General features: G+C 38.6%; 1 protein-coding gene across 2 annotated transcripts in view; it reads right to left on the reverse strand.

Moving 5' to 3' along the window:
- The window catches only part of myofl (myoferlin like), a 96,299-nt gene that overhangs the window by 48,588 nt on the left and 22,975 nt on the right, over positions 1-24,736 (reverse strand). Inside the window, exons 6-23 of one of the 2 annotated variants that reach the window (XM_061939198.2) lie at positions 21,274-21,440; positions 19,122-19,250; positions 18,800-18,862; positions 17,361-17,411; positions 17,223-17,253; positions 16,989-17,104; positions 14,264-14,390; positions 14,085-14,188; positions 13,939-14,007; positions 13,811-13,854; positions 13,642-13,724; positions 12,157-12,192; positions 11,844-11,968; positions 11,639-11,752; positions 8,941-9,118; positions 3,660-3,784; positions 3,449-3,558; positions 3,160-3,352 (exon numbers count right to left, since the gene is read on the reverse strand). In XM_061939198.2, the coding sequence (XP_061795182.1) occupies positions 3,160-3,352; positions 3,449-3,558; positions 3,660-3,784; positions 8,941-9,118; positions 11,639-11,752; positions 11,844-11,968; positions 12,157-12,192; positions 13,642-13,724; positions 13,811-13,854; positions 13,939-14,007; positions 14,085-14,188; positions 14,264-14,390; positions 16,989-17,104; positions 17,223-17,253; positions 17,361-17,411; positions 18,800-18,862; positions 19,122-19,250; positions 21,274-21,440 (1,865 nt within the window). The remainder of the gene's footprint in view (positions 1-3,159; positions 3,353-3,448; positions 3,559-3,659; positions 3,785-8,940; positions 9,119-11,638; positions 11,753-11,843; positions 11,969-12,156; positions 12,193-13,641; positions 13,725-13,810; positions 13,855-13,938; positions 14,008-14,084; positions 14,189-14,263; positions 14,391-16,988; positions 17,105-17,222; positions 17,254-17,360; positions 17,412-18,799; positions 18,863-19,121; positions 19,251-21,273; positions 21,441-24,736) is intronic. The other variant, XM_061939280.2, reaches the window with a different exon arrangement.

Below are 24,736 nucleotides of genomic sequence, written 5' to 3' on the forward strand. Positions count from 1 at the left end.
CGGATTCATCATCCACTGAAAATGACTCAACACATACAGGCGCGGTCAAAAGTTTACATACACTTGTAAAGAACATAATGTCATGGCTGTCTTGAGTTTCTAATAATTTCGACAACTCTTATTTTTTTGTGATAGAGTGATTGGAGCACATACTTGTTGGTCAAAAGTATACATACAGCAATGTTAATATTTGGTTACATGTCCCTTGGCAAGTTTCACTGCAATAAGGCGCTTTTGGTAGCCATCCACAAGCTTCTGGCAACCATCCGACCTTCCACATTTTTTATCCGATTCAAATCGTTCCAACTTCAAACTGTTCAGCCTATTCGGGAATTGCGGGCTTTCCCTTAACAAATTCCAAAAATTCCCAGATTTCCCAGAATTCCAGGTTTTCCGGGACATTTTTCCCATTCAAAATGAATCGGCCATTTTTCAAACTTCCACCATTTCCACATTTTTTAACCGATTCAAACCATTCCACCTTCAACACATTCCACCATTCTGGAAATTCAAACTACCCTTTTTCCATGTTCTAAAAATGTCCAGGATTTTCCATAATTCCTGGTTTTCTAAAGCCCTATTTCCACCCTTTTTTCTGGCGACGACTCCTCCCACATTTTTCAACCCACTTCAACCGTTCCACCGTCAAAACATTCCTCTTAATTAGGACATAAAACGAGGTTGTTTTTTGAACTGAAAAAATTCTCGGTTTTCTCGAAATTCCAGGAAATTCCGTAATACCATTTCTCAATTCAACATGTTGCTACTTCAACAATTCTCCATCGATTTGAAAAATTTAAACACCAACCATTTCAACTCATTCAAGTTTTTTTTTTACCAATTTAAAAAAAAATTCCTGCTTTTCACAAAATTCCCAAATGTTTTGGAAATTCACATTTAAATCAATGGGACATTCTTCAAAGTTCCACAATTCCCACATTTTTCATCTGATTCAAACTGTTCCAACTTCAAAATATTCAGCCTGTTCAGGAATTGTGTGCTCTACTTCAACAATTCTAAAAAAATTCCAGGATTTCAGTTCAACTTCAGCATTGGAACATTCACACGTGGTTAGAGTGAAACCAAGTGCTACATACACTTCATTATATTCTGGTACGACATAAAAAGCATGTTCGCCGAGGCAACACATGCTCCGCTGGCATCACACTGCCACTATTTGAGAAGGACTGAGCTACAGCAACACCTCATCGCCTTAAAATTACATTACAAAAACACAATCCTAACTGCCAAAAATGAGTGACTCTAAAAAGGGTGCCTTGAGGAACGCCTCACATATGTAATGAACAAGTTTGGACCCCAGTGATCGAGGTTAAAAAGTCAAAGCAAGGATCTGCCAATGTGTTTACAATGATCCAAGCTCTCCTATAGAACAGGCGCATTTTACTGGGAAAATGTTTTTTCTGAACTGAACTCGAGGACCAGTATGGTGTCATTCTCGGGCCAAATTTGGCCCCCGGGCCGCCCATAGCTCTGTGTTATGGTCTGGTATTGCACAAGTGCTGCAGGTGCTGTGGTTCACTGACATGTACTGTGACAGTCTGTAACCAAGGTAATCAAAAAGGTCAACCAACGAACGAGATTTCTCTGCAGGATCTCCTCTCTGGTCAACAAAAGCACCATGAAGATTCTAGCGGGAACTCTCATTCAACCCTTTTTCGATTACGCTTGCACCTCCTGGTACCCCAGCACCTCCAAAACCCTCAAATCTAGACTCCAAACATCCCAGAACAAGCTAGTCAGATTACTTCTAGACCTCCACCCCAGATCACACCTCACTCCTACCCACTTCTCCAAAGTGGGCTGGCTCAGGGTGGAGGACAGAGTAAAACAACTTGCACTGAGCCTAGTCTATAAAATCTGCTACACCTCCCTAATACCGAAGTACATGTCAAACTACTTCCAGAACAAAAATGACCGCCATAACCACAACACCAGGGGGAGCTCCACTAACCACGTCAAACCCAGATTCCAATCTAACAAAGGTCTTAACTCATTCTCTTTCTATGCCACATCAATATGAAATGCACTCCCAACAGGTGTAAAAGAAAGGGCATCTCTATCCTCCTTCAAAACCGCACTAAAAGAACACCTCCAGGCAACTTCAACCCTTAACTAACACCCTCCCCCCACCACATCCCACCTCCCCGGATTGTAAATAATCAAATGTAAATAATGAAATGTAGATACTTATTCTTATGCTTTCTGATCTCTCTCTCTATGTCCACTACTTGCTGTACATATCCTACCTGTCAGAACTTGGACTGTGGAGTTTTTGTTTTCCCGAGATGCAAGTGAACTTGGATCGGACATGGCTTGAAGGTGGGTACATGATTTATTTTAAACACTAACAAACTACAAAACAGAAGCAAACAAAAGGCGCGCACAATGGCGGAGGTAAAAATCTTGGCGAATGAAAACAAAACTTGCTCTAAGGCAGAAACTGTGAACACGAAATAAAAACACTTACTGTGGCTTGATACGAGAGGATAGCAGGGTTAGAAAAGATATGACACCAGGATGAACAACAGAAAATGAAAAGCTTAAATAACACAGACATGATTAACAACAGGTGCGTGACATGACAGGTGAAAACTAATGGGTTGCTAGGGTGACAAACAAGAGTGCATAATGAGTCCAAACGTGGAACAGGTGAAACTAATGGGTAACCATGGAAACAAGACAAGGGAGTGAAAAGCCAGAAACTAAAGAGTCAATAACTAAACAAAACAAAACATGACTAAAACAAAACATGATTACACAGACATGACACTACCAAGTCAGACCTACACTGTTTCAATGTCCATTTCTCTGATGATGCAATTGTTGATGACTGAAGTGTTGATATCAACCAAACCTAACCCCCCCTCTCCACATCCCACACCCCGGATTGTAAATAATGTAAATAATTCAATGTATATACTCTGGTAATTATCTTGTGTGATGACTGTGTTATGATGATAGCATGTATATATATAGTATATATCTGTATCATGAATCAATTTAAGTGGACCCTAACTAAAACAAGTTGAAAAACCTATTCGGGTGTTACCATTTAGTGGTCAATTGTACGGAATATGTACTGTACTGTGCAATCTACTAATTAAAGCTTCAATCAATCAAAGAGTTTATTTCACTGACCTCAACCGCCAGCTGCTTGATTCTGTCCAACCAATCTTCAATGTCACTGACAGTCGCTGTCACATCGGTGACTTCCTCTCTCATGCCATTGGCCGCCTGTCGGAGGCTATCCAGTGCAGCATCACGCGTGCTTTTCATTTGAAGATCCAGTGTGGTCACATTAGCCTTGCCCTCCACGTCCGGAAGCTGCAAACTGTCCAGCACGTGAATGTATTATGCATTAATATGGATGGACACGGCAGAGGAACCACAATGTCAATGTATTTTAACATTACACACCAACAATTACCTTTTCAAGTCCTCCAGCATGTGGTCGATGAGTTTGAGCCAAATTTCAAGCAGTCGGGCCTCGGACACCTTAGCTTGGATGGCCATTTTTAAAGAGAACAGGTTGGATTCCTACATTAAAAAAGACAAAGCGGATCAGCAAGCAGTGTTTTAACTGCACATGTGTTGAAAAAGTCTTTGTTGACAAGTGTCAGTCCAAGTTTTAATCTCACCAGTCGCTCAGCAATAGAGAGAAGGATGTTGACAGAGTCCAAACGGTGGCTAATGTCTTCCCAGGAGGACGTAAGGGTTACCACAGGCTTGGTGTCAGCCCACGGCAGGTAATAGTAGTGGTTACCTGTGAGTGGGCAAAATGAACACAGTAATTGCTCAGTTTGAAAACATGCGATATAGGAGTGGAAGTAAAAAGTTATGCAACATTGTTTAAGCAAAAAGGCGGGGAAATACACTATATTGCCAAAAGTATTTGGCCACCCATCCAAATGATCAGAATCAGGTGTCCTAATCAATTGGCCCAACCACAGGTGTATAAAATCAAACACTTGTGAAAGAATGGGCCGCTCTCAGGAGCTCAGTGATTTCCAGCGTGGAACTGTCATAGGATGCCACCTGTGCAACAAATCCAGTCGTGAAATGTTCTCGCTCCTAAATATTCCAAAGTCAACTGTCGGCTTTATTACAAGAAAATGGAAGAGTTTGGGAACAACAGCAACTCAGCCACGAAGCGGTTCCGCAACCTCCGTAGCAGAACCTCCAGGTTCTGTAACAGCTTCTTCCCTCAGGCCGTAAGACTCTTGAACGCATCATAATTATCCCCTCAATTCCCCCCAAAAATGGATTAACTCGCTAGAATATAAAGACAATATAACATACATCCATAAACCTGGATGCATATGCAAAAGTGCAATATATTTATCTGTGCAGTCATCTATTTATTTATATCTGCACCTTATTGCTTTTTTATCCTGCACTACCATGAGCTTAATGCAACGTAATTTCGTTCTGTAAAGTTCAAATTTGAATGACAATAAAAAGGGAGTCTAAAAAGGAAGTCTAAGTCTAAGTGGGAGGCCACGTAAACTGACAGAGAGGGGTCAGCGGATGCTGAAGCGCAAAGTGCAAAGAAGTTGCCGACTTTCTGCACAGTCAGTTGGGTTGTATTTGTAAATTGAGACAACGTTGGTGTCTAACGTTGGATCCCCGTTGTTGGTTGGGAAATGACCAAATTTCAATGGTCAACTCAACGTCACAACCTGACATTGAATAAATGTCGCCAAAAAGCATGTTGTTTCAACCTTGTATTTGTGTTGTAGAATATTGGTTGAGAAATGACCAAATTTCAATGGTCAAATCAACGTCACAACCTGACATTGATTAAACATCGTCAAAAAGCATGTTGTTTCAACGTTGTATTTGTGTTGTGGTACACTGGTTGGAAAATTACCCAAAATTGAATGGTCAAATCAACGCCAGAACCCAACATTGATTAAACATCGTCAAAAAGCATGTTGTTTCAACGTTGTATTTGTGTTGTAGAATATTGGTTTAGAAATGACCAAATTTCAATGGTCAAATCAACGCCACAACCTGACATTGAATAAAGGTCGTCAAAAAGTATGTTGTTTCAACTTTGTATTTGTGTTGTGGTATATTGGTTGGAAAATTACCAAAATGTAATGGTCAAATCAACGCCAGAAACCAACATTGATTAAACATCGTCAAAAAGCATGTTGTTTCAACGTTGTATTTGTGTTGTGGTACACTGGTTGGAAAATTACCAAAATTGAATGGTCAAATCCACGCCAGAACCCAACATTAATTAAACATCGTCAAAAAGCATGTTGTTTCAACGTTGTATTTGTGTTGTAGAATATTGGTTGAGAAATGACCAAATTTCAATGGTCAAATCAACGTCACAACCTGACATTGAATAAAGGTCGTCAAAAAGCATGTTGTTTCAACTTTGTATTTGTGATGTGGTATATTGGTTGGAAAATTACCAAAATGTAATGGTCAAATCAACGCCAGAACCCAACATTGATTAAACATCGTCAAAAAGCATGTTGTTTCAACGTTGTATTTGTGTTGTGGTACACTGGTTGGAAAATTACCAAAATTGAATGGTCAAATCCACGCCAGAACCCAACATTAATTAAACATCGTCAAAAAGCATGTTGTTTCAACGTTGTATTTGTGTTGTAGAATATTGGTTGAGAAATGACCCAATTTCAATGGTCAAATCAACGTCACAACCTGACATTGAATAAAGGTCGTCAAAAAGCATGTTGTTTCAACTTTGTATTTGTGATGTGGTATATTGGTTGGAAAATTACCAAAATGTAATGGTCAAATCAACGCCAGAAGCCAACATTGATTAAACATCGTCAAAAAGCATGTTGTTTCAACGTTTTATTTGTGTTGTAGGATATTGGTTGAGAAATGACCAAATTCAATGGTCAAATCAACGCCAGAACCCAGCATTGATCAAACATCGTCAAAAAGCATGTTGTTTCAACTTTGTATTTGTGTTGTGGTATATTGGTTGGAAAATGACCAAAATTGAATGGTCAAATCAACGCCAGAACCCAACATTGATTAAACATTGTCAAAAAGCATGTTGTTTCAACGTTGTATTTGTGTTGTAGAATATTGGTTGAGAAATGACCAAATTTCAATGGTCAAATCAACGTCACAACCTGACATTGAATAAAGGTCGTCAAAAAGCATGTTGTTTCAACTTTGTATTTGTGTTGTGGTACATTAGTTGGAAAATGACCAAAATGTAATGGTCAAATCCACGCCAGAACCTGACATTGATTAAACATCGTCAAAAAGCATGTTGTTTCAACGTTGTATTTGTGTTGTAGAATATTGGTTGAGAAATGACCAAATTCAATGGTCAAATCAACGCCAGAACCCAGCATTGATTATGCATCGTCAAAAAGCACGTTGTTCCAACGTTATGTTTGAGTTGCCCAACGTCAGGACCTAATTCAACAAAGTTCTCAATGTTGTCTTATGACTTAGTGAAAACAGTTTGTGGCCAGACCTTTTTATGCACCCTAGTACACAAAGAAAGGCACATTAGGCACACTTGGATGAGTTTGACGACAAAATATTTGGGAGAACTCTAACCTTTAGCTTTAAACTTAACAGAAAACACTTCAAAAGATAGTAAAATATTCTAAAATATAAGACTAGGGCAAAGGAGGGGCTACATTACAACATTATTTTGTTTCATTTTCACTTCCTGTCACTCAGCATCTCTGGAGAGAATTTAGTTCTCACATCCTCTATGTAGCTATTTGAAAATGAAGAAAGAAATGTTTAGCTATTTTTTCAAATGACTTTAAAAGCAAAAATATGCCTAAATGTACATTTCAAATTTAGAATTAATATTTAATGGCAATATTTTTTCAAATTCAAAGTCAAACTGTGACTTTTAGGTCCTGGATTATGACTTTATTGAACAAACAATTTAGTCTGGCCAGCATTATCAGTTTTTTGGTAGCTTGCAGCTATAAAAGGTTGCCTAATATGCAACTTTAAAACAACTATGACTCAAGCCATAGACAGGATTTTTTTTTTTTTTACTCATGGCACTTGAAGGGGCTGTTTGCAACTCTCAGAGTCGCGGGTGGCTGCACTCGGGCGGAAGGCGGGGTACACACTTGACAAGTTGCCACGTCTTCGCAGGGCCAATCATTCACACTCACATTCACACACTCGAGCTAATTTAGTTTTGCCAATCAGCCTATGCCCAGGTCTTTTTGCTTAAATGTAACATTTTTAAACAAAAAGTATACCGTAACAAGAACACCATCATTACCATTAATGGTCGAACAGAACATGTCATTTTTCAAAATTGTCTATATTTTTCAGAATTACTAATTATATTAAATGACAATTGCTCCTCGGCCTGAGGAAAAGCCTGTCACTCACCAACATGTCCGCGATAAATGAATCTATAAATTATAACATTTCTATAGCTATTACATTTAAAACCTGTGTACTACCTTCTAAATACAGTACGTTTTGATGCCTGCAACATGTTTCAAAAAAGCTGGCACAGTTGGCAAAAAAGACTGAGAAAGTTGAGGAATGCTCATCAAGCACTTATTTGGAACATCCCACAGGTGAGCAGGCTAATTGGGAACAGGTGGGTGCCATGATTGGGAATAAAAGCAGCTTCCATTAAATAATCAGTCATTCACAAACAAGGAGGGGGCGAGGGTCACCACTTTGTCAACAAATACGTGAGCAAATTGTTGAACTATTTCAGAAAAACATTTCTCAATAAGCTATTGCAAGGAATTTAGGGATTTCACCATCTGCAGTCCTTAATATCATCAAAAGGTTCAGAGAATGTAGAGAAATCACTGCACTTAAGCGGCATGCCCGTGACCTTCAATCCCTCAGGCAGTACTGCATCAAAAAGCGACATCAGTATGTAAAGGATATCACCACATGGGCTCAGGAACACTTCAGAAAACCATTGTCAGTAACTACAGTTTGTCGCTACATCTGTAAGTGCAAATTAAAACGCTACTATGCAAAGTCATTCATCAACAACACCCAGAAACCCCGCCGGCTATGATGGACTGATGCAAAGTGGAAAAGTGTTCTGTGGCCTGACGAGTCTCCATTTCAAATTGTTTTTGGAAACTGTGGTCGTTGTGTCCTCCGGAACAGAGAGGAAAATAACCATCTGGATTGTTATAGGCGCAAAGTTCAAAAGCCAGCATCTGTGATGGTATGGGGGTGTATTAGTGCCCAAGGCATGAGTAACTTACACATCTGCGAAGGCACCATTAATGCTGAAAGGTACATACTGGTTTTGGAGCAACATATGTTGCCATCCAAGCAACGTCATCATGGACGCCCCTGCTTATTTCAGCAAGACAATGCCGAGTCACGTGTTACAACAGCATGGCTTCATACTAAAAGAGTGCGGGTACTAAACTGGCCTGCCTGTAGTCCAGACCTGTCTCCCATTGAAAATGTGTGACACAATATGAAGAGTAAAATACCACAATGGAGACCCCCGGACTGTTGAACAACTTAAGCTGTACATCAAGCAAGAATGGGAAAGAATTCCACCTGAAAAGCTTCAAAAACTGGTCTCCTCAGTTCCCAAACGTTTACTGAGTGTTGTTAAAAGGAAAGGCCATGTAACACAGTGGTAAAAATGCCCCTGTGCGAACTTTTTTGCAATGTGTTGCTGCCATTAAATTCTAAGTTAATTATTATTTGCAAAAAAAAATTCAGTTTCTCAGTTTGAATGTTAAATATCTTGTCTTTGCAGTCTATTCAATTGAATATAGGTTTGCAAATCATTGTATTCTGTTTTTATTTACCATTTACACAACGTGCCAACTTCACTGGTATTGGGTTTTGTAGAATGTGCTTTGAAAAATAAAATAAAATCTACTATGTGGTGAAGCTGCAATATCTGAATTAAATTACTGAAGTAAATGAAGATGACTTCCGTACCATCAAACACGGCAAAGCTGTACTGGGTGGTGGACGCCAGAGGCTTGCAGGTGGAGTCCAGCTTGTTACCGTAATTTCCTATGCTGACCTCGAACTGGATGGGTTCGCCTGGCTCTTGCAGCATGCAAGCACTGTGGAAGACGGCGCACAGAGAGTACTTCCTCCTCCGCTGGTATTTCTGTACATATTTAGGAAAGCATGTGATAAGTTGCTGTTAGCTTGTGCATGTACTAGGGTTGTCCTGATACCAATATTTTGGTACCGGTACCAAAATGTATTTCGATACTTTTCTAAATAAAGGCCACCACAAAAAGTGGCATTATTGGCTTTATTTTAACAAAAAATCGTAGGGTACATTAAACATATGTTTCTTATTGCAATCAAAGAACAATTTTGGCCTTAAATAAAATAGTGAACATACAAGACAACTTGTCTTTTAGTAGTAAGTAAGCAAACAAAAGCTCCTAATTTAGTCTGCTGACATATGCAGTAACATATTGTGTCATTTCTCATTCTATTATTTTGTCAAAATTATAAAGGACAAGCTGTAAAAATGGATTATTAATCTACTTGTTCATGTACTGTTAATATCTGCTTATTTTCCATTTTAACATGTTTTATCTACACTTGTGTTAAAATGTAATAATCACTTATTCTTCTGTTGTTTGATACTTTACATTAGTTCTGGATGATACCACAAATTTAGGTATCGATCCGATAGCTTTGTTTTTTTTGTTGTTGTTGTTTTTTTTTTTTTTAATGCACTGTAGCACTTTGAGATTGTTTGTTCAATGTAAAGTGCTTTTACAAATAAAATCTATTATTATTATTATTACCAAGTAGTTACAGGATCATACATTGGTCATATTCAAAGTCCTCATTTGTCCAGGGATGAATTTCCTGAGTTTAAAAAAGGAAAAAAGATGTTGTGACTATAAAAAATATCAATGTAATCATAGTAGTATCGACTAGATACGCTATTGTACTTGGTATCATTACAGTGGATGTCAGGTTTTGATCCACCCATGGTATTTGTTTACATTCAGGCACACTAGCTTTTGTTAGCGGTGACGCCGGTGAGCTATCGCATCCTCCTACGGTGTGTAGTGAAGCATGTTTAGCTATTCCTCGTACTACTGATACTTGTAAGAAACGTACTTTATTTGTCGCCTTGGAGGCGATGATTAGTGATTTAGAAGTAGCTAAAACACTGCAGACTGCGGATGGATGTTATCTGCTAGCGAGCTAGCCATGTCTTAAAGCGCCTCTTCCTGAGGGATTTACAGTGTTTTAGCTTCACCTTTATCGTCAGTTTTTCGGCCAAAATGCGTCCGTTCTCCCTTTCTGTCTAGACTTAGACTTAGACTTAGACAAACTTTAATGATCCACAAGGGAAATTGTTCAACACAGTAGCTCAGTTACAATGATGGAAAGTGTAAGGATGGAAAGGACAATGCAGGTATAAATAGACTAAATATAGCGATATAAAATATAACATATATACGAATATATACATAATATGTGTACAGTACATTATATATACAGATATATTATATTATGTCTATAACATATATACAACATATAACAATTACCACGGTCTACACACTGTGTCTGCTTGTAAGTACTCAGTGATTGTGCGCTGCCAAACACACTCCTCTGCTCGTAAACCCAGCAATCTCATGACGAGACGGCGCGGTCATGCCCGTTAAAAAAAAAAATTTAAATTGAGAACCGGTACTTTTCAAACAGAGTACCGTATTTTTCGGACTATAAGTCACAGTTTTTTTCATAGTTTGGCCGGGGGTGCGACTTATACTCAGGAGCGACTTATGTGTGAAATTATTAACACATTTACCTTAAAATATCAAATAATATTATTTAGCTCATTCACGTAAGAGACTAGACGTATAAGATTTCATGGGATTTAGCGATTAGGAGTGACAGATTGTTTGGTAAACGTATAGCATGTTCTATATGTTAGAGTTATTTGAATGACTCTTAGCATAATATGTTAGGTTAACATACCAGGCACGTTCTCAGTTGGTTATTTATGCCTCATATAACGTACACTTATTCAGCCTGTTGTTCACTATTCTTTATTTATTTTAAATTGCCTTTCAAATGTCTATTCTAAGTGTTGGGTTTTATCAAATAAATTTCCCCCAAAAATGCGACTTATACTCCAGTGCGACTTATATATGTTTTTTTCCTTCTTTATTATGCATTTTTGTCCGGTGCGACTTATACTCCGGAGCGACTTATACTCCGAAAAATACGGTAGCTAAAACACTGCCGACTGCGGATGGACTTTAGCTGCTAACTAGCTAGCCATGTCTTAAAGCACCTCTTCCTGAGGGCTTTTCAGTGTTATAGCTTCACCTTAATCGTCGGTTTTTCGGCCAAAATGCGTCCGTTCTCCCTTTCTGTCTACACACTGTGTCTGCCTGTAAGTATTCTGTGATTGTGCGCTGCCGAACACGCTCCTCTGCTCGTAAACCCAGCAATCTCATGACGAGACGGCGCGGTCATGCCCGTTAAAAATAAAAAATAAAATTGAGAACTGGTATTTTTCAAACAGAGTATAGTACCATTTTTGATTCATTAGTACCGCGATACTATCCTAGTACCGGTATAGCGTACAACCCTAGCATGTATTAAGCATTGTGCTACAGTGCCAGCTTATTGAATAACCATATACCTGTGCCACCAGGATGTCGTCACTGGAGATATCATCAACGCTCCTGTCAACCTTTCCATCCAGCTGAGTGGACAGCTCAACAAGGACCCTTCCTCTGTAGGCGACACCTTCACCCTGCAAGTTCAGACACCCGACATGAGAGATCATTAAAACATCCCATGCTGAGATAAGATTGTTTTTTTAATGGGGTGGGAGGATTTCTTACCTTGCCGAGGTTAAGTTCGTCATACGGGTCAGGGAGTCCGGTAAATTCCCTCGGGCTGCCATAAAAGTTGACATAACAAGGCCCGAAAGTTGGCAGGAAACCAGCCTCACTTGCTTCAGGGGTCGCTGTAACACACACGCACGCACGCAGGCGCACACACACACACACACACACACACACACACACACACACACACACACACACACACACACACACACACACACACACACACACACACAGACCATAATTATGACTTCTCGGTGCAGTGGAAAGCTAAAGTCTTTAAAATACAAAGCCATCGTTGCTTACGTACATTCAGACAGGCTGTCGCAAAATTCACCTTGTGTGTCTGTTTAAAAATGAAACGAGTTAATGCGTTTAACGCTCCAATCCATGAGAAATATGTTCTGAAGACCTCCACCAAGATAGTAATGTTTGTGTGTTTTAGCGACTTACCTGATTTTCATCAAACCTTTTGGGGAGGTCACACGTGGGCTCAGGACAAAGGCATTTTGGTGCAGATCCAGACAAAGGTGCACATCTACCCATTTTTTAAATTTATTTTCAATGACAGGTGTAGGTTTGGGATCGAGTGCTCGCTAATATTAAAAGGTAGTCCTACTAGAGTGCGCACACACGTTTTATTATATTTAATTAACTATAATGTTATAATTAAATGTAATACAATAATCATATGTTATAGTATTGTTTAATATAGAATGTAATTATATTTCCATTTAATAGTTGTATTTGTTTATTTAATTGAATATTATTATTTTTTGCCATTTTACTCAATGGCAAAAACCACTGAAGTTACCAAATATGGTTTCATGTCTGTAAATGGGCTACAATTAAATACAGCTGTATTTTTTAATCACTTTTATCATGTGTATTATAATTAAATAAAATATGGTTACATCATAACTACATTCGAAAAATATTTATATGACATGGTATTGTTTAATATTGAATGTAATCATATTTCCAGGCAATAATGTAATTTTTTTATTTTAATTGAATATTTCTTTGCCATTTTAGTCCATGGAGAACACCACTAAACCAAATATGGTTTCATATCTGTAAATGGGCTAGAATTAAATAATTATCTAATAATTATTTGTATTATAATTAAATAAAATACGGTTACATTATAATTAAATTCCAAAAATATTTATATAATATGGTATTGTGTAATACCATACCATACCATATCAACTTTATTTCTAAACCCTTTAAAAACAACCACAGTTGAAGAACAAAGGGCTGTACACCACAAATAAATAGAGGCAAAGGACAGACTAAAAAATAACATTTTTAACAGAGGTAAAATACACACACATATATGTATATATACACATATATAGAAAAAGCAAATACAAATTATCTTAAGAGCAATTTGTTACATAAAAAGCAGTTAGAACGTTAAAAACAGTTTAAACAGTTCAAAGTCTCATGCTGGGTTAAAAGCCAGTGAGTAAAAATGGGTTTTAGGAAGGGTCTTAAAAGTAGCCAAAGAAGGGGCCTGTCTCACATGGAGAGGGAGATCGTTCCAGAGTAATATTGAATTTAATCATATTTCCATTTAATTATTTTTTATTTTTTATTTAATTGTATATGTTTTGCCGTTTTAGTCCATGGAAAACAGCACTTGAATGACTAAATATAGTTTAATGTCCATAGATGGGCTACAATTACATAAAGCCGTCATTTTTTTTATTGTGACGCGGGTTTGCTCCTGTAAAATACGGACGGCATTTAAAACTATTGGAAGCCGAACTTGAACAAATACCACCCTTACCTTCAGCCTCTCCGCCCGCGGAGGACATCTTGCTCAGGTTTAGGAATGTTGTTCCAATGGCATCATTTTTGCTGAGGCGGTCCCTGCCAGGAGAGCATTGATTGACATGTTATGCGGCGGCTATTGTGACGCGACTCTCTGTGCTGCAGGAAGTTTGTTCAGCTCTTACCAGTCAAACATGGTCAACTTGATGCGTTCACACATGGATGGGAACTGCCCAGAGCACAACAGACAGATGGTTAGTCTTCAAGGATGTATTGGAGAGCACTTTGGAGCCACGTTAATGCATTTTTGTACCTTGGCTTGGAGGTGGATGATTTGATTCCATTCGGGATTTGCATTTCTCTCAATGATTTTGGTGCACAGCTTAAAAAAAAAAAAAAAGACAAATAGTCAAAGTGAGAACTAAAAAGACATCTAGATTCAACCCAATTGTGACGTACCTTTTTCCCAGCAAAGCTGACCTCCATATATGGATCCACTAAGTTTTTCCTGTCCCCATCACCACCAAAGACATGCTTTACCGTCTGCACAAATGCATCATCCACTGCAAAATAGGAAAACATTTTTTTTACTACAATACTAATAAATATTCAACTTTTAAAATGTTTTGGTCATATACTTTGCGGCATATCTTCCGCACGGTACACTTTGAGGCTGAGTGTGGCCCATCGCATTGTGACTCCAGCTGGCACCAAAAGATTACTCTCGATGTCATCATGTTCTTCACTCAGGTCTCTCCTCTCGGTCTGCAGGTACAACAAATCAACACATTATTCAGTAACCATCAATATAGTATTCACTTTGTGAACAAATGTGTGAGCAAATTGTCCAACAGTTTAAGAACAACATTTCTCAAGGAATTTAGGGATTTCACCATCTACGGTCCGTAATATCATCAAAAGGTTCAGAGAATCTGGAGAAATCACTGCACGTAGCATTGAATGCCTGTGACCTTTGATCCCTCAGGCGGTACTGCATCAAAAAGCGACATCGGTGTGTAAATGATATCACCACATGGGCTCAGGAACACTTCACAAAAAAAACCCACTGTCAGTAACTACAGTTTGTTACTACATCTGTAAGTGCGAGGTAAAACTCTACTATGCAGAGTGAAAGCCATTTATCAACAACACCCAGAAACGCCGCCGGCTTCGCTGGGCCCGAGCACATCCAAGATGGACTGATGCAAAGTGGAAAAGTGTTCTGTGGTCTGACGAGTCCACATTTCAAATTGTTTTTGGAAACTGTGGACGTCGTGTCCTCCGGACCAAAGAGGAAAAGGACCATTTGGATTGTTATAGGCGCAAAGTTCAAAAGCCAGCATCTGTGATGGTATGGGGATGTATTAGTGCCCAAGGCATGAGTAACTTACACATCTGTGAAGGCACCGTTAATGCTGAAAGGTACACACAGGTTTTGGAGCAACATATGTTGCCATCCAAGCAACGTTATCATGGACGCCCCTGCTTATTTCAGCAAGACAATGCCAAGCCATGTGTTACAACAGCGTGGCTTCGTAGTAAAAGAGTGCGGGTACTAGACTGGCCTGCCTGTAGTCCAGACCTGTCTCCCATTGAAAATGTGACCCCGGACTGTTGAACAACTTAAGCTGTACATCAAGCAAGAATGGGAAATAATTCCAGCTGAAAAGCTTCAAAAATTGGTCTCCTCAGTTCCCAAACGTTTACTGAGTGTTGTTAAAAGGAAAGGCCATGTAACACAGTGGTAAAAATGCCCCTGTGTCAACTTTTTTGCATTGTGTTGCTGCCATTAAATTCTAAGGTAATGATTATTTGCAAAAGCAACGTTACGTTACTCAGTTCGAACATTAAATATTTTGTCTTTGCAGTCTATTCAACTGAATATAAGTTGAAAAGGATTTGCAAATCATTGAATTCTGTTTTTATTTACGAATTACACGACGTGCCAACTTCACTGGTTTTTAGGTTTTGTATATACACATTATTAAAACCATTCAGTGTGTTTAAAATTCATTTTCTATATTGTAATAAACATAAGACTAAAAATATGGCAAACTGTTTAAAGGAAAATGTTTTAACATACCGACCGAGAGATGTTTCCTATAGTAACTAGCTAAAAATATTGACTAATACAACTAAAAATTAAAATTCATTTGAAAATCAGAAAACGCAATAATAGATATGAAACGTTATTAATAAAAACAAAAATAGATACAAAAAATATTACATTTAAAACAACCCAATTTATTATTTATTTTGTTTTATTATTATTTTAGTAGTTTATTTAATTTTAATTATTTTAATTAATATTTTTAATAACCCTAAAAAACATGATTAAAATGGTTAATATGTTGAATAAAATACATTAAAAAGTCTCTTTAAAAATACAGTACAGGCCAAACGTTTGGACACACCTTCTCATTCAATGTGTTTTCTTTATTTTCATGACTATTTACATTGTAGATTGTCACTGAAGGCATCAAAACTATGGAGTGGAGTTATGTATTTAACAAACAAAGGTGAAATAACTGCAAACATGTTTCATATTCTAGTTTCTTTAAAATAGCCACCCTTTGCTCTGACTACTGTTTTGCACACTCTTGACATTCTCTCGATGAGCTTCAAGAGGTAGTCACCTGAAATGGTTTTCACTTCACAGGTGTCATAGTTTTGATGCCTTCAGTGACAATCTACAATGTAAATAGTCCTGAAAATAAAAAAAAACCATTGAAATGAGAAAGTGTGTCCAAACTGGCCTGTACTGTATATTCGGTTAAATCCAGTATCCCCCGCGACCCCGAAAGGGACAAGCGGTAGAAAATGGATGGATAAATGAACCTTCCCACCCCAAAATAAGCTAAATAAGGAAACCAAACCATAGAAAAATAGCTCCCAGCAATAGTGCAGTTCAATACTACTGCAAACTACAACTCCAGTAATAAATATATCATAAACATAATAAAAATAAATGAAAATGTAAAATATAATAACACAATAAGGTAAATGTAAATACTATTCATTACAATCTCTGTATAAAAAAACACTAGTGTTACCAGCTTTCGCATTAGATTGTGCAGGTGTATTTTTGTTTCACCATTTAACACTTAATACTAAAAGCCTGTAGGGCAGGGCTACTCAACTGGCGGCCCTGGGGCCAAATCTGGCCCGGGAATGACACAAGACAAGTTCAGTTCAAACGTCTCGGCAGCACATTCCTAAGAACACTAGAGTGTTCCTGTTGAGTAGAAGAACTTGCACCAGTGTAAAACCATTGGCAAAATAAGTCGACCAAAAACTAATGGCCACAACATAGGATGCTGGTTTTCAGGTTGAAGCGCTAATGTGCTCAAAGAGTACACCCACCGGTGGCTCTTCCCCAGTCGCCACGACAATAATGCTGACTTTCAGGTAACCTTTGGCACCAGAGCTGGAGTCATCCAGATCGCTCAGCAGGAGCCACTTCCTCATAATGCCGTGACCTGAACACAGAGTACTATTTCATTCAATGACCCCACCCTGAATTGCGCTCACTGCATTTGCATAAAAACTGAACAATATGGTACTGTAGTGTACAGTACTGTATATGCAAAGACTGACCAGGTTCATCGAAGATGTAGCCAACATCTAACTGTGGAAGAAAAGAAGCAATAAGTTACTGATTTAAAAGCTTGCATCAAATAAATGGATGATAAATAAAATTAACACAATTCCTTAAAGTTAGGTGCATGGCTTCACCTTAAACTCTCCCATTAGGCTGTCAGCTCTGAGGGAGAAGGAGTCATAAACCTTTACAAAGAAAAAGCAGTGTGTAATTAAATTGGAATTTCCTAAACATGCAATATATACCGTATTTTTCGGACCATAGGGCGCACCGGATTAAAAGGTGCACTGCCGATGAGCGGGTCTATTCAGGTCTTTTTTCATACAAAAGGTTTTCGACTAAGGTGTCGGCACGGACTACAATGGCGGAAGCGCTCAAATTTTCAGGACTTACGCAGATCCCAAGGAGACTACGGTCCATCCAGACCCACACCTCCCGTGACCTGAACAGTTTTTTCCCCTCGGCCATCAGTCACATGAACAATAACAAGATCTGATAGCTCAGTTACAGCTCATGTTATTCTATTCTGTGTTATATGTGTTTTATGTTGCATGATTGAACCAAGTAAAATTCCTAGTTTGTGAACCCGTTCTCAAACAATGACAATAAAAATAAAGATTCTGATTCTGAAGGTAAAAAAAAGTTGGTTTTGAATAATATTGCGAAACAAAACACCAGATAATGTCTGCCAATAGGTGCCAATTTGGGGTCCTTATACACACACACCATAATAATACTCCTATGTTGAAGCACAGTACGTTTGACTACGGTAGCCGTAATGTTTCAACAATTCATCAAGCGATGCAACTTCATGGCTTACCAAAGTCGTACTTAAACATTTTGACAGATTTTTGAGTGCCGTGTGTAATGTTCTATATCAGGGGTCCCCAAACTACGGCCCGCGGGCCAGATCCGGCCCCCCAGCATCCAAAATCCGGCCCACGGGAAGTCCCAAGTTAAAAAAAAAGTTTTTTTATTTTTTTATTTTTTTTTATCTTTCCTTTCTAATCCATTTTCTACCGCTTGTGACTCTCGGTGTCTCCTAGCCGCTCAGGCAAATCATATTGTCTAAAAATGAATTTTCCCATCGATAACGTGACAATGATAAATGTTGATGAACATCAATGTTAATTGATGTTAAATGACAAAACGGATTATAAAGACAATGTATATATGTATATATACATGTATACATACATATATATATATATATATATATATATACAGCCTGGTCCCCGGCCAAATTTTTTTTAACCCAATGCGGCCCCCGAGTCAAAAAGTTTGGGGACCCCTGTTCTATATTCTCAATGGAACATTTAAAGTTTTGATGTTGTTTACTGCCATCATATTGCAGTCTACACATATCTCTTATGTATGACTGCCATCTACTGGTCACACTTATCATTACAACATGTACCAAATAAAAATGCTTCGAGGTCGGTAAGCACAACCACAATCATGCCGTACATTAGTCGCACTGGGTAATAGGGCGAACTGTCCATTTTTGAGAAAATGAAAGGATTTTAAGTGCATCTTATAGTCCGAAAAATACGGTAATATTAAAAGTACACACCCTCAGATCAATGCTCTCATCGAACAGCTCTGAAGGGAGCATGTTAACATTGTAGAAAAACATCTGAAGGAGAGAGAACAAGTTACTCACAAGCAAACAATCACAACTTTTAACTTTTGAAATGGGGAAAAAAGCCTGTGAGATGAACTGAACACACGAGAAAGCAGAGGATGCGACATTGAAGTCATCAGATACCTCCGAAGAAGAGAGGGGTTATTGAAGCTGACCAGGTGAAGAAGACAAGGAGGATGTTAAAAACAGACAAGCAAGGTAAAAGTCTACACATCAAATGACACGTAAAGGCTATACATTGCCTCAATACCTCATCAAAGAATGGGTTATTTCCATTCCGTATTCGGGTTCTGTGCGTCTGGCCGCACAAGTTCACCTTCACCACAGGCTTGATGTTGTTGCCAGGCAGCTGTCGAGCCTCGATGACTCGCACGCGAATCTAGAAAGCAGCAGCAGCAAATTTAGGAAACTTTTTTGTTAGTTCTAAGGGACCTATGATGAATTTCGTCTTTTCTGACTTTTAAATGTTGTTTCCATACTGGATACTCGTGTTAATCAATGACTAAGTGACAAATCATGAATTGAGTTGAGTTGAGTTGAGTTGAGTTTGTGTTTATTTGGAACATGCATTCATACAACATGATGCATCACAATTTCCAGTTTCTCTATTCAACATGTTCGAAAAGGAGTAGGAAGAAGCATACCTTATTTAATCCCACCCCTTTTCCTTTACATAGAAGTTGCTAAAACTTTTGTTCACTTCCTGTTCTCAATTTATTCACACTATACTCCATAACTAACAACATTAAAAATACATAAATAATAATTAGTGAAGTAAGTTATATTTCATATGGTGAGATAAATAAGATTATCTAGAAAATGAATAGATGGATGGAATAAATTCAGAATGTTTATCATGGTTCTTCTTCTTTGTACTTTGTAAACACTTTAAGTTTGAAGAGTTTCTTGAAGTGGATCATATTAGTACATTGTTTGATTTCTTTGCTTAATCCATTCCATAATTTAATTCCACATACTGATGTACTGAAGGTCTTAAGTGTTGTACGTGCGTACAAATATTTTAAATTACATTTTTCTCTAAGATCATATTTCTCCTCTTGTGTTGAGAACAATTGTTGTACATTCTTGAGTAGCAGGTTATAGTTTGCTTTGTACATCATTTTAGCTGTTTGCGAATTCACTATATGGTGGAATTTCAGTATTTTCGATTCAATAAATAAAGGGTTTGTATGTTCTCTATATCCAACATTATGTGTTTTTCTAACTGATAATTTTTGTAACACCGTTAATTAAGTATGTGCATTTTGCCGTGAGTTTGCACGCAGTTTTGGATGCCTCTGTTCGCGGGGTTTTGCCTTTTGGCTGTGTCGTGACATCACTGCCAGGTGGACAAACTTATTTGGATATTAAAAGGGATCTATTATGCAAAACCACGATTCCTACCTGTTTTTGTTTATTTGGGATCTGCACAAGTCCCGAAAAATTTAAATCAAACCATGGAGGCAAGGCGGAGATATTTATAAAACAATCTTGTAAAATATGCACTGATCCTTTTATACGTCCTCCAAAACAGCTGTTTGGAATTTGCCGAATTTCTGACTTTTTTCTCCAAAATGTAACGTCAGCGAATCTTTCCATATATGGTAGAGGTTCAACCGAAGAGCTTTGCGCGAGTCCGCCCTTTTTAGCCCAAAGTTGGAGTCAATAAGTTCCTTATTAATTTTATCCTCTTGTTGTGGGGCAGACTGGCTCATACATTCACATGCATGCTAAAATCCTCCGCTGTTGCCATTTCTATTACAAAGCAGCGTATAGTTCGAACTTGTATCTGTCAAAAGACTCCATATGGAAGCGCTAAAAACTAAAACATGGCTGACGGGGAGAAGACGCAGTCGAAGTTCCCATCCATCCATTTTCTACCGTTTGTCCCTTTCGGGGTCGTGGGGGGGTGGGGTGCTGGAACCTATCTCAGCTGCATTTGGGCGGAAGGCGTGGTACACCCTGGACAAGTCGCCACCTCATCACAGGGCCAACACAGATAGACAGACAACATTCACACTCACATTCACAGACTAGGGCCAATTTAGTGTTACCAATCAACCTATCCCCAGGTGCATGTCTTTGGAGGTGGGAGGAAGCCGGAGTACCCGGAGGGAACCCACGCAGTCACGGGGAGAACATGCAAACTCCACACAGAAAGATCCCGAGCCCAGGATTGAACCCAGGACCTTCGTATAGTTTAATATTTGTCATCAGTGTTTGAACCTGACAATAATAGGTCCCCTTTAATATAATGTACTAATGTACAAAGTAAATGTTATCTTCTAAGCCTTCAGTGTATCTTGCTGCTATTCAGGTGATTAACAGTATGAATTGCCACCCTTAATTTAAACATGTGAATGTGATTAATATCCAGCGCTCACTCAAGTCCATCACAATACCTGGAAATCCTGGGCCTTATTAGCTAAGGCTCTGTGCCTCTTGCGGTTGACGCGGAACGACTTGTGGCACGCTTTCCCAAGCTGTTTTGGTGAGCCCGGACCTGCTGGGCTTCCATGATCCCCCGCCTCCGCATCAGCATCCCCCCCGTCACCTTCCTCATAGGCTCCTGTAGTCCAAAGGGAGGCTACATTACAAAACATCATTGATAGCCATAGTACAAATAATGCAGCACAATTCACTGTCAGTCAAAAGGGTCTAAACTTAAATAAAGACAAAACAAATGATGGAATGCATTGGAATTGACAGCCACAATGTATTCTACCTGGCATCTGGCAATTGTTTTATGATACAGTGTGTTTGTTGATGTACCATAAATGTTTTCGCCAATTATGAAGTCAGTGTGTTTGATTGGATGGATTGTTTTGCTTTAATTCTACACATACACTGGTACATACAATAGTAGTAGTAGTAACACATCTTAAGAGTAACCCAACTCAAAAGTGTTTTGAGATAAGAACGGTCGCTCTGCTAATTGTTATGCTTTAAGTTACAAGCAAATATTTGAGCTACAAGCATTGCTGACATTAGTTGGCGTAGAAAATGTCACAGTGAACCCATAGCTAGAGAACAACGTAACTTTCTTTTTTCAAGCATGGGAAGGAAGAAAGTGGGTGTGAAAGTCGGTACTGAGAAGAAGTGGATGATATTCATTGAATTAAAGAAATAAACCATCAACAACATGACCGAGCTTGTCGCCAACTTGGCGTATCCCTGCTAGTCTGCACCATACTGAAGCAGAATGAGACTAACGCCAGTCAAAGATGTTAAAATAATATTTAAACAAATGTTAAACAAATACGGAAAAGCTGCTGATGGTGTGTTTGACGGCAAAGCAGCTGGAGGGAGATACCACTCTCTAAGGCAGGGGTGCCCACACTTTTTCTGCAGGCGAGCTACTTTTCAATTGACCAAGTCGAGGGGATCTATACCTCATCATCATATGTGTGTGAATATATATATATATATATATTTATATATATTACATATATTTATATTTATGTATTTTATTGTTTTTCTTAACAAGTTAAAGGTGTTTAATGATAATACAAGCATGTGTAAGACATAGAGATTCCTTTCTTTTGTATTACCTGATTCTGGTGACTTGCATTGATTGGAATCAGACAGTAGTGCTGAGAACGTCCACATTTTCAAATGTTTACTTTGTAATTGTGACAAATCTGTTCACTTTAGACCACTATTGTTAAGAATTGGTAGCCATTTTCCTTGGAGCGCGAAAAAGGACTTCAAGAGACACTACCAGTGGAATCCAGTGATAAGAAGTCATCATTTACCTTCATATCAAAGGGTGAAAAAAACTGTTGCACACAGCCTTCAACTAAATAACACCGTGTCTTTTCCAAGACTCTATAAAGACACCTGCAATGGATTTGGTGCTAAACTGAAGCCAAGTCAGGACGATGGTATCTATGGGCAATGTGTAATATCACCCGGAATTAAATTAACAAACTGATTTTTGCCACTGTCAAAGCCAAATGTGGCTGAATATGACAAACGGAAAGAAAACTATAAAATCTGTGAAGTTAGCACAAACTTTCAGACGAATAGAGCAACTGTGCCAAGAGCCGAGGTCAAAGATGCGCTTCTGCTTGGAGACGGCGCCATATCTACCATAAACATAAAAAGAATGGTTACATGCAGCCATCCAAGTGCCATCGTCTCTGACATCACAGAACATTCATCTGTGGTCTTGGATAAACACCAAGGGATCAAACAGCTGGTTGTGCACGCGGGTGCTGTGGACGTCAGAAACCAACAGTCTGAAATCCTGAGGAAAGACTATTTGAGAGTGTTGATAAAGTGGAAACATCTACACTTATCAGTAGACCTCTCCCAAACATCGATGGGAGAGTATACAAATTCAGCAGGCCGCTTCAGCTGACTGCATGGCTGTCCAAAGTCTGTAAGTCCAGAGAACTGTATTTTATTGACAACTTTAATCTCTTCTGCCAAACATCTAAACAGATGTTGAGTAAGACGACTGACGGATAACTTCCTCCACGCTCTGAGAGATCAGAATAGGGCAGCCAGAAGAAGAACTCCCCTTCCTCTGCCACCTAGGAACCCAGCAAAGGACTCAGCCAAAGCAACCACAGCAACACCTCCAGAATCCTGAACACAGGAGTCTGATGCAGCAACTCCTCCATCATTATCACCTTCACCACGGTCCTCACCACAAACCTGGATTCCACCTCCTGTATCTATACCCTACAGAAATGTTTCAGTGCCTTTCTCCTCTCCACCGTCACCCATGACACTTCCTGGCCATCTTGAGAGCTTGGTAAAATCAGGGATTGAAATGATTTACTTACTCTGGACACAATCAAGGATTCTGTCAGCAAAAAAAAATTGCACCCCACTCCCTCCTCTCATTCAATTAACTAAAGTTGCCCCAGATGGGCCCGCACCAGCGGAGCCCGTAGCTGTTTTTCACAACAGCATCAATGCTGTTCTTTCTTCTAAAACAGGGGTGTCCAAACTACAGCCCGTCTTCAATTTGGCCCGCGAGACGACGTCTTCAAATTGGCCTACTAGATGGAACGAGTTCAATAAGATATGTTATGGTCGCGAGCGGTGTATTCATATTATATACAATTATACAGCACAAAAATAGCTGCCATTTGGTCGCCATCTGGTGGCCAACGAAAGTTAACCAACCATTAATTGTACTTGCAAGAACACACAGCACATCATTTACTTATACGACCCAATCTAAACAACCTTCCCTTGTCATGTTGCAGAAAAAAAAAATCAACCAGCACAAAAAATCAACAAACATGGTCACACATAGCACAACCTACTCATTGAACTTTGAGGATATTATAAAAACGTCCAATCAACATTAAAATATTAAATTAAAAAACAAACTTAAAACCTCTAAAGGCTTAGAGGCCACATGCGTGGACAGCATTTTTTAGCTCTTATTTCCAAAATTATGTACACTGCTGAATTGGGGTCTTATGGCCGCTTATGTGGACACTTATACTGCCATCTGGTGGTGTCAGAAGAGTATAACATACAATGGAATTTGGAAAAAAAAGTGTAAAAATAAGAATTAGCATGTCACTAAACATGAAGTACGCGTTTGCTACTTATGGACTAAATACATCATATCAAAAGATGATTCTTAGTTTTTATTCTAATTAGGGTCCAAAAAGCCCAAATAGCAAAGATAAATAAAAAAAAGCATGTAAACAAACAGCTTGGGCCTTAAGAGGTAGTAAACAAGTAAACAAGGTAGGAGTTGAACTTTCACATACTTTTATAATCCACTTGTAATAATTATTAATTACATATCAATTATATTAATATAATACTATGCACTCATATATGCATAAGCTTTATATATTCACCTATCCGTTTTCTACCCTACCGCTTGTCCCT

Source organism: Nerophis lumbriciformis, linkage group LG02 (genome assembly GCF_033978685.3).
Source record: "Nerophis lumbriciformis linkage group LG02, RoL_Nlum_v2.1, whole genome shotgun sequence".
NCBI classification, from domain to species: domain Eukaryota; kingdom Metazoa; phylum Chordata; class Actinopteri; order Syngnathiformes; family Syngnathidae; genus Nerophis; species Nerophis lumbriciformis.